This window comes from Monoraphidium neglectum (assembly GCF_000611645.1).
Source record: "Monoraphidium neglectum strain SAG 48.87 unplaced genomic scaffold scaffold00039, whole genome shotgun sequence".
Taxonomy (NCBI): domain Eukaryota; kingdom Viridiplantae; phylum Chlorophyta; class Chlorophyceae; order Sphaeropleales; family Selenastraceae; genus Monoraphidium; species Monoraphidium neglectum.
Window position 1 is genome coordinate 45,452 of NW_014013589.1, and position 10,359 is coordinate 55,810.

Genomic DNA, 10,359 nt, shown 5'->3' on the forward strand with positions numbered 1-10,359 from the left:
GTTGGTGACCTCGCTGGTTGCGGCGGAGTCGACACTGGGTGACGGGGCAGGGTTTGAATTCTTTTGTAGACGGGCGAGTGGCCAACCAGGTGTGCTTGTCCACCTTCAATCCAACAGAGTGATAAGCGGACAGGGTTAAGCTTTCAATCGTGTACAGTGCGTACTTTGCTGCTGCCCCGGCCCACAAGAGGCATCGACCCGTTGTTTCCTTACTTCAAAACCGGCTATGCCGCATAATCCCCTCACCCCTCAGGCACCATGGTTCCCGAGGTCGACTCGTGCCTCACCACGGGAGAATTGCAGCAGCTGCTGGAGGGTTGGGACATGGGCAACCTGGCCGATGTGCCGCCCACCGCCCTGGACACCCTGCTGCCGGCTGATCACCTGCAGCTGTGCAGAGAGCAGCAGCACCAGCAGCACCAGCTGCCACAGCAGCACGGGCAGCAGCAACATGAGTCACGACAGGACGGGCCTAGTGTTGGCAGCTTCAGCGATCTCGGGTGGAAGCAGCACTACGCGGTCGCACCCTGGGCGGAGCCGCCACTGCACGGCGCACCAGGCAGCAGTGGCGGCTACTTGGAAGGAGTCGTGCGTGCAGCTGCTGGCCGGCTTCAGATTTCCAGCAGCGGTGGTGCCGCACCGGCGCTGCCACCGCTGGGCACCCCACTGCCCCTCAAGGCTGTGCGCAACTCAGACTTTCGGGAATTCATGATTGAGCCCCCTGCCGGCGAAGGCGCAGGTACAGCGCGGCCGCTGCGCTTTGCAGCTGCCTATGGCTTCCGCAACATCCAGTCCCTAGTGCGGCGGATCAAGCTGGGGCGCTGCGAGTACGACTATGTGGAGGTGATGGCCTGCCCTGGCGGCTGCCTCAATGGCGGTGGCCAGGCCAAGCCGCGGGAGGGCTTGAGTGCGGCGGGCCTTCTGGAGGAGCTGGAGCGCCTGTACTACGTGAGGGACCACGCGGCAGGCGACGCGGTGCTGGGAGGAGTCTGCGATCAAGGCCAGGGGACCACGGCGGCCATCAGCGAAGTGTGCAGCAGCAGCAGGAGCGACGGTTGTTGCATGAACGCATCGGTTTTGCGGGCCCCGGCGGCGTGGGTCGAGGCGGACCCCAGTAGGGGCACTGTTCTGCAGCAGTGGCAGCCTATGCTGAGCGCGACCGCTGATGCCCTGTACCGTGATTGGGTGGGTGGTGGTCCTGGATCGGCGGCGGCGCGTAAATTGCTGCACACGGCTTACCATCACCGTGACAAGACGGCTCTTGGCACAGTTGGTGACTGGTGATGCGTGGCGGCAGGTGTTGACTACTGTCTGTCTGTCTGTCTTTGGGTAGAATCATATTATTGTTTGTTGGTTGATTGTCGTGTGAATGCATGCAACTCCGGTCTGCCACCTTTCGGTCATGTCGCGACATTGTGTTGGGGTGTTCAGACTGCTGCAACCAGGGGTTTGACCTCAACACACCGAGGTGTCCTTGGCTTGGCTTGCTTGCCTGCTTGTCGCTCTTGCAGGTTTAAGCCTTGTGGTTGCCTGCTTTTTCTGCTGCTGCTGCGGCTGCTGCTGCTGCTGCTGCTGCTGCTGCTGCTGCCGCTGCTGCTGCTGCTGCTGCTGCTGCTGCTGCTGCTGCTGCTGCTGCTGCTGCTGCTGCTGCTGCTGCTGCCTGGGCTTTGCAGCCCTTCAGTGGCTTTTGTATTGTGTATGTGTGTGTAGGTGTAGATGTGTGCGTTTGCCTGGCAGCAGCTTACTCGGGTGCATGGATCCTGCATGGATCAAGCCCAAAAGTGTGCACATGCCTATTTTCAACAGTAACGTAGCCCATGCCAGAACCCGGCTCACAAGCGCGTTGCTCCGAGGCGGTGCACCACATAGTGGCACCTGGCGAGTCAGGTGACGCCAAAAAAAGAGTGCGTTTGCCCAGCAAGCAAACAAAATGAATGCACACACAGCTACCGTCAAAGCAGCTGCAGAAAGCCTGCAGGGCAGCCGCCACACGCTCTAATGCCGGTGCGAGCTAGCAGATGGGGCGTGCTGCCCGCCATCGGCCCACCACGCATCCCGCCACACGCAAAATCACACAGCATGGTCATCTGCAACCCACCGTCGCACATGCAGCTGCATAGCTGCCGCCGCCCTCATGTGCACCTGTACCAGCGCCCGTCACAAGCCGCCTAAAACTTCCCCAACACGCGCGCTTGCACGCCCGCCAACTGCCCCTCGCCTGTGCTCGGCTTGTAGCACCGCCACCCATAACCCGTCATGACATCTTGGAGGATGCTGCATGTTCAGCAGCGGGCCCCGCATGTAACACGGCAACTGAAAAACGTCACGTGCTCACACTTGCTGCTGGCGCAGCGGTGATCCGCTGCCGTCCGCCCCTTCGTCTGCGCCTTTGTTATCCCTGTCTACCTTGCTCATCGGCCCCTGTTGCAGGCACTGCAGCGAGTCGGACATTGCTGCGGCTGTGCTAACCCAGGGCATGCGAATGTGGCCACCTGGTACAGAATATGTGCGCCGTGGCCTGGTTTCATTGCCAATCCTGACGGCGGTGCAAAGGGTGCAGGGGTGCAAGGTGTACTGCCTCGCCTTCGCGAGCGCCATCGCCACCTCATGACCTCACAATTCCCTGCAGGACCCGTGCTCCGAGCAGCCAACCTGCTCAACAAATCGCAGCAACCACAGCAGAGTGAGCCAGCCACAGCTTCCCCTACTGCCTCATCTTGGGTCATCTTTCAAATTGTGGCGAAATGGCTGAACAAGCTGGCATCAGTCTGGTCCCCCGTAGTCGCACACGTGGAGGTTGGCCGGTGCAGCAACATGACTGGCGGAGCCTGTGCTGAGCCCTCGCACGCCCAAGAGCTTAGCTGTCACTAGGTCTCTTGTCTTGCATGATGTACAGTTGGGAAGGATGGGAGGTCCCATCGCGGGGCGCCCCGTCTCCAGCAACGGTGCCCCTGCGGGTGCCAGTACCACCGTAGGTAAAACGGCGTGCTGCTGTACAACGAGCCACCACCTTGCACTCCGTGCCGCATGCTACCCAGCAAGCTTGTCGTCAAGAGACATATGATGGCTTAGCCATCCATAATTCAGACCACAGCAGGCTAACCAAGCCGGGCTCGCCGGCTGGCGGGCTGGGTTCACCATCCGGACGAGCATCCGCGAACTTGGGCGGGTGATACCGTTCCATCCTGCCAAAAACGTCGAGCAAGGTCACTGTGTGCTGAGCCTAAGCCATGCTCCAGGCAAGACGCCAGCTCAACGAGGATCTCGCTCGCCCCCATTCGCGCCGTCTGCGCCTGCTGCTGCCCATTTACGCTGCCATACATTCTTGCGATCGTGCGCCCCTGTACGCCCGTACTCACGGATACTCCTGAATGGGCTTGTACGGCACGCAGGGGCCTCGAGATCCCTTGCGGCTAGCCTGCAGGGGGGCCAGCGGCCTTGCAGCAACCGCGCTGCTCGTGCTGTTGCTGCATGCCGCGCCGCTCGGCACCCTGGCCCAGGGCCTGCGCTTTGCCCCAGGGCGTCTGGGTGCATCCGTGGTTCAAGAGTCTATCACAAATTGGAAGTCTATTCTTAACCAGGCCACAACAACCTGGTCAGGGCCCAACTGGCAGGCGGCACGCACCAGCTCGCGATGCGCCGATCGGGGCTCTGCCACCCTCTGCGGCGTGGACATCTCAAACACGGCGGCAGCTAATAAGGCCGCCCTCCTAGTGGCCGCCTCCCCCGCAGCGTATGACACACGTGTGTCAGACCAAGTTGGTGGCTTTGCTGCGGCACCCGCACCCCGGGACCAGTATGACTGCAACGCCTGCGTTGCAATGGCCGTGGCTGCCGCGGCAGACGCTGCTGTGGCCATGGCGCTGGGGCGCGCCAATCCTGGGCCGTTGATCAGTGCTCGATGCCTGTTTTTCTGTGCCGACGCATCCAGCGCTGGTCCTAATTGCGGCGAAGGGTGGGAGCTGGTGAGTGCCCTGAACGGCCTGGAGAAGCGCAAGGGGATCCCCACTGACGCGTGCTTGCCATTTTTGGACTCCGACACCCTGAGCCGGCTGTCTGATCAAGGTAGGTGGAGGGACATGCTTGAGTGCTCCTAGAGCCGTCACCTGCCTTCCTGTGTCTGGCTTGCCGGTTTCCAGTGGCGTTTCACTTGGGGGATGGGATGGGGTGAGCGCACAAGAGTGCCTCAAGCGATCCCTCAAACAACCTGCCTCACTCCCTGAGTCCATTCCTGTGTGCACATGCTCTTACCCCCTGTGTTGACACCCGTGTCTTGTCAGAAACGTGCACGCCAAAATGCAAGAACACTGTGGAGGGCACGCTGTCCTACACGAACAGGGTCAGGTTCGACAATATCTGGAAGGTAATTGGGATTGTTATGGGGTTACATTGGGGATGGCCAGGCAGCCAGGTGTACGGTAGCTGGCCTAGATTTCAGCAAGGCTTGTCACGAGGACATTTTGTGGCAGGTTTGGGGCTGATATGCCTGGTGATCTGGGGCTGTTTGCATCAGCACAGATATGGGTACTCCCATGCCGGCTCAGCGTAGCATTCACACACAGCAAGATGCCGATGGCGATTTCATGTCTGCCACAACCACGGAAACCAAGAGTGATACAGGAATGAGAACGACCACTGCCCACCACCTGGCCGCAGATTCAAAGCCGCATCAGGCAGAATGGTGCTGTTGTCACACGCATGTGGGTGCCAACCGGTTTCCAGGAATTTTACATGCAGCCTGAGAACCGGCAAAAAGTGTGGACCACAGATCAGCAAGCAAGCTCCAAAGGCGGCTTCAATCATGCGGTGCGTCTGCTATAGCCATGCCTTGGCTATCCTTTTGGCATTGGCGCATCATGTTGCAACCTGGCCTGGGGCTTGCGTACGCAACAGCGGCATTGGCAGGAACCACCCTGACAAGATTTTGCTCTCCCAGGGGCCTTCGGCATCATCTTTCTCATGCCCACTATTGGCGCTGCCTTGATGTAGGTGGTGCTTGCTGGCTACAACAACACTGGCGGATGGTGGCTGATATGGTCTTCATGGGGCAAGGACTGGGGCGATGGCGGCTTTGCACGGGTGCGCTTGTGCATGCTGCCTGTGCCACCAGCTTTGCGTGGAAGGTGATGCAGGATGACTAGCGCGCAGCTGCTTTCACAATCTGGAGCTGTTGCAGGCGGCCTGTTCAAGCACCATGTGTCATCAGCCCCATGGAGTTGGAAGCAAATATACCCTGTGAGCTTGGCAGCAGCTCCCTTGTTCCCTCCCTCATCTGATCTTCAGGTGCAATTTGGCAAGCTGGACCTCGCGGACCCTTCCTCGACATTTGGCGTCAACTTCTCACCCTCACAGCCGCCGCCTGCCCAGGCCCTCGGCCTCACCTCGGACCCCAGCCTCCCAAACTGCTACTGGTACACGGTAAGTGGGGCCCATCGAGTATGCAAGCAGCCACTGGGCCCACCGGACTGCCCCTTCCAACTGAGGTGCAACATAGCAGCCCGACTGTCAGGCGTCCAGATATCCAAGTGTGTTAGTACTGCGTCGCACCCGAGCGTGCTGTTCGCATGGCCCTGGCCCATGTTAGACCGCCCACCTCAAACCTGCATGGTGTTTTGGCCGCCATGAGTGTTTGCCTCATATGACTTGCTCGCAGGTAAACCGCCAGACATACCTGTCAAAGGTTGCCAGTGATTTGGGCGTGGATCTTGCAGTGCTGATAAGCCTGAATAGTGAACGACTGCCAGACCTTGGGGCATGGCTCAAGCCGGGGTTCAGGCTGCAAGCCTGCAACATCAAACTGGGTGAGAACTAGCTCAAGCTTGTCCATGACAACTCCGTGACACGCACTGTCCTGACTTGCAAGCCGCTGAGGTGTTTGTGCCAGATTGCTGCTTGCCAGATTGCTGCTGGCGCTGGCCCGCACAACCGACATTGTCAAGGGTAATAAGGCAGTGCCTGCACCCACCTCCTGGTGCTGCGGGCACCTGATAGGTTGCACTGGCTCGTCACATGACAACAGCCCGCATGCTTGTGCGACTGTGTGTATCACGCATTGCGTCCCGCAGCCAGGTCGTGCACTGGATTTGACAACTGCTACAGCTGTGAGCGCACACCTGGGTGCGTTTGGTGCATCGAGCCATCGGATAATCCAGACGTGAAGCCCAAGTGCGTTGCCGCTGGCACGGATCTCTGCTCGCGCACCCATGAGGGCGGCACGGCCGGCTGTCCAGTGGACGCAATTGCTGGCGTTACAGGCATGGTGGGCGTCAGGTGTGCCGACCTGGAAAATTGCCGAGAGTGTCTCAGATACACTTATCAGTGCAGGTGGTGCATTTCAGGTGAGCACGAGGCCTCAGAACACTTGGTCAGGTCGGGCTGTAGAGAGGTTTTGCTGGAAGGTTGGGACAGGCGGTTGCTTTTATTCAATTGCGTTGTTATTTGTGCAGGTGTGGGCAGACATACGCTGTCTTTGAAACCGTTGCCAACATCTAACGGCGCTTTGCGTGCTTTATCTTCCTCAAACCCAACATCATTGGCTGCGCAGGGTCGGCTGATGGGTATTCCAGCTGCCAAAACACAAGTGGCCAGTGTAAAAGCTGGTATGGCTACAGCAGCAGAGAATGCCCAAAGGCAAGCGGTGGCATGCATTGTGCGTTTTGTGGGCGCCACCACCATCAGCCGGAGGGGAGGGGCCACAGCAGCGTTGTGCACGCCTGATGCTGCTTCTTGCATCAGACCTTTTGTCGCACAAACAACGTCACAACTGCTCCCCCAGTGCATGACAACGGCACTCTATTAATTGTGCTGCAAATGTGTGACAATAGAACGCAGGATGGTGATCCTGGCGCTATTCTGGGCTTGTCGTGCGGCCAATTTCAAGATTGCAAGTCGTGCACCCAGTATGGAGGCAAATCCACGCCTCAATGCAGGTGGTGTGCAACTGGTCCAGGCACAGGCACATGTATTTATGGCAGGTCCACAAATCAGGTGTGCAAGAGCACGTACGCAGCTCCAATGCAGTGCCCTAGTGCATAGAACCCTGCAACCTCAAATGCTCAGCATCAGTGACGACACATTTTGCCGGAGTTATCACAATATCAAAGTGAAATATGAACCCGCACGTCAAGTAAGGTAGACAGTCAGGAGCCCAGACTGTCATTGCCGACTTGCCTGCATGCATACCTGTCCAGTCCTTTACTCACTGTTCCTGCTCTGCATCATCGGGCCTCTCATCGCAAGTCCGTTAAGATCCTTCTGTGCCACAAGGTCATTCAATCCTGATCTTGTTGCTGAGCAACCCAGTTCGTCGGTTGCTGCTGCCTAGCATTTTCCAGCAAGTGCACCTGGAGCGCATGTGGATTGCGACGTGAATCGTGTCGTCCTTTGATTGTGTCTAGAGTTGCACTGTTCCGCGCCACTCATGTCAGGCTTGCGTCACATGATTTGGAACAAGAAGGGAGGGCGGTGCTGCGTCAAGAGTGGATGGCCGTATTCACCTGTTGTATCGCTAATATACCTATACCCCCTCTGCTTATCAAGTGCCAGGCCTGCTTTACTCTCCTGCCTAGGAGGCGTGTTCCTCCTCGCATTTCCTGGCCTGACCACCCCCACTTTTCAATTGTATCGTCAAGGGTAACCCCCCTGAGAAAGCTAGCATCTCCTCATTCAGCAGGGTTGGTGTGCCCTCGCTTCTGTCCGATTGTGATGAAGTGCAACACCATCGGACAGACAATGTAACGGCCTCTTGTCCATGTCTGAGGTGTGCCAACCCTGGCGCACTGTTTGTGTGAAACAGTTTGTTCTGCAAGCCCCAGGACCATAGACCAGATCAACAACACTTGTCGGCTTCACAGGGTTGAGGGTACAACCTTATTGACCTGTGTGAGGCCAGGATGTGAGATGTCTAGAGCGGCGCCCGCCACGCAGGAGCTCTGTGATGAACCACACGTTTGTCAAGTAGAGGCGACTTTGCTGTGCGAGTCGCGTACGTCCGGCTGCGCGTGCTGCACGTTCTGTAAGCACACTTGGTATGCCCACATCAGTGACTGGCCAGTCATTGGTGTCACTCAGCCTTGGCGGTCTGACATGCAATCAATCAGAAGCCCATGTACAGCAGGATCAGCACATGCACATATGGGCCTGGGCAGCAGCCAGACGGCACTTGTGTGTGTGCATTGACCTAGTCAATGAGCACGTGGGTTCACATTTTTGACCAGGATTTTCCAGGGGAGGGCGTGATTTCTGATGTTTGTAAACAATTGCATTGTCGCACTGGCCAAATTTTGGTCGGTTTCTCATGAGGGAGTGGACCGGGCACCGCCTGCTGCCACTGCCACTGCCGTACGCCAGCCGGTCGCTGCGTCGTCATAAAGGCGGACCAAAACCAAACTTTCTGTTCAACGATGTGCAATCCAAGTTAGCATGCGGTTTCCAGCAGGCGTGCTGTTGGCCGCGCGGCCCTCGAGGGGGGCTGCAAGGCGTGATCTGGGTCCCTTGTTCGTGCGCCAATGGGCCACGGCCGCGCAGAAGATTTCTGATGAAGACCCTCAACTTGCCCAGGGCGCGAGAGAGCTCGGCCTCGACCGGGTGCCGATCGTTGAGCTGCAAGGTTCGTCGCAGGCCGGGGATTACAACAGTCGCAACAAGCCGCGTGTGGCTTGTCATGCTGTCTGATCGCACTACACGCGCTGACAGTAGGCATGGCGACCCCAGGCACCTGGCCACCACTACCGCTGCTTTGCGCTGTCGAGCAGAGATGTCGCGCGGCGCACTGCTGGATGACGAGACCCTGGAGCTGGACGTGGCACAGCCCCTGAAGAAGCGGCTTACGTGGGGTGACATCCCAGGCGCGCTGGAGCTGGTGAGCGTCACGTGTTGACACACGTGGGACCACAGCTGCTCTTGGGCACTCGCAGCGGCATGTCCTCACGGCAAGCAAGCCGTGCTCAGTGTCAGGGGCCATTGCACCTCACTACAAGGTTCGGTCCAGGCTGGTGCTTGACAAAACCGGCAATGCTGCTGCCCGCATCGTTCGCACATGATCCTGAACGCGACACTGCCCTCCCCCTTACCCACAAAAGCTGGAGCCGTTTGAGCCGCGCGCGCCGCCACGCGAGCCGGTATACGACTCCAAGGAGTGGATCAACTCGCACTACCCCCGCTACGGCTACGCGGCCCGCAGCCCCCTGTACAGCTGGCGCGACTGGGCGGCTACTGCGCTGCCTGTGGACGATGTGGCGGTGTACCTAGCTACCGAGCAGCTCATGGCGGACAACGAGCAGCGCGGGGGGTTGGTTAAGCAGGCACAGTGGGTGAGCACGCACAGGGAGATGAGGACATGTGCGGCGCGGAAGGGGCTTGAATCAGCTGGTACTGGCTGGATCGCTCTCCGGGAGGGTTAGTGCCTCAGCAGCTGAAAGGCGAGTCCCCCGCCCAGAATCGCCATCCGCTCCCAACCTGTCTTGCCGCATCAGGAGCTGGCGCGTCTGTGGGACTGGCAGCAGAGGCGTGTGAGTCTGGGGCTACCCCCCGACCTGCCAGCAGGCGCACCGGCAAGCAGCTCTGTTCAACCGATGCAACCAGGTGGCAGCCATGTCGCTGCAGAGGCCGATGCTCCTGGCAACAGCAACTGCACCAGCAGGAGCAGCGGCGACGGCGGCGTCCGTCCGGCGCCAGCTGCTGCGGCTGATGAAGGCGCCTTGCCTGTTCAGGGGGCTACAGAAGCCGGGGATGCAACAGGTGCTGCATCAGAGGCGGGCCTTGCTCAGGAACAAGCAGGGGGGTTGTCTGTCGAAGAGGGCAGTGGCGAAGGTGAGTGTTGCGCTGGGCCAGCGGGGGTCCTATGCTGCGCCTGCTTGGTGCCTCTGCATCTTTTGTCATTGCTGGGGTAGCCTTGGTGTTTCTTCAGCAGATGCTGTGGGAAGGTGGCCTGCATAGTCCATCCTTCCAAGCCAGCTCCACACCGCCCACCACCCCTGGGCAGGTGTGCTGGGAGTCCTGGAGCGGTCAGGGCTCTACAGAGAGGGGCCGGGGTTGCCACAGACGGCATCAGCCAGCGGAGCGCCGCGCCAGGCGCCTCCTGCGGACGTGCTGCTGCCCGGCGACGGCATCGGAGACGCGCCCTACGCTGAGTGGGCACAGCTGGCGTTAGCGAGTGAGGCACGGGGCCAGCAAAGCTGTGGCGTGGCGTGGGGCTTTGGGTGTGTTGCGCGCGACGTTCTGCATGCCTAAGAGGGGTGGACACAAGCTTGCTTAGTTTGTGCACTGTTGCCCAACCCAGTGAAGCCGCAGTCAGTCCACCTTCTGCACCTGCCTGCAACGCAGCGATCACCGTCATCTGCCTTTGGTGCTGCCTCCCCC

At 59.3% G+C, this 10,359-nt stretch overlaps 2 protein-coding genes across 2 annotated transcripts in view; both read left to right on the plus strand.

The window, feature by feature from the left end:
- The window catches only part of MNEG_0486 (nuclear prelamin A recognition factor-like protein), a gene marked incomplete at both ends in the record, with an annotated part of 3,627 nt that extends 2,110 nt beyond the window's left edge, over positions 1–1,517 (plus strand). The window contains 2 exons of the mRNA XM_014051041.1: positions 254–1,029; positions 1,512–1,517. Coding sequence (XP_013906495.1) covers positions 254–1,029; positions 1,512–1,517 — 782 coding nt within the window. The remainder of the gene's footprint in view (positions 1–253; positions 1,030–1,511) is intronic.
- Positions 1,518–8,755: 7,238 nt separating this feature from the next.
- Positions 8,756–9,810, plus strand: MNEG_0487 (hypothetical protein; the record flags this gene model as incomplete). The annotated part of the gene is made up of 3 exons (XM_014051042.1): positions 8,756–8,860; positions 9,081–9,311; positions 9,474–9,810. Coding segments are annotated over 3 exons (673 nt in total), but the record flags the coding sequence as incomplete, so codon positions are not given.
- Between the last annotated feature and the right edge of the window lie 549 nt (positions 9,811–10,359).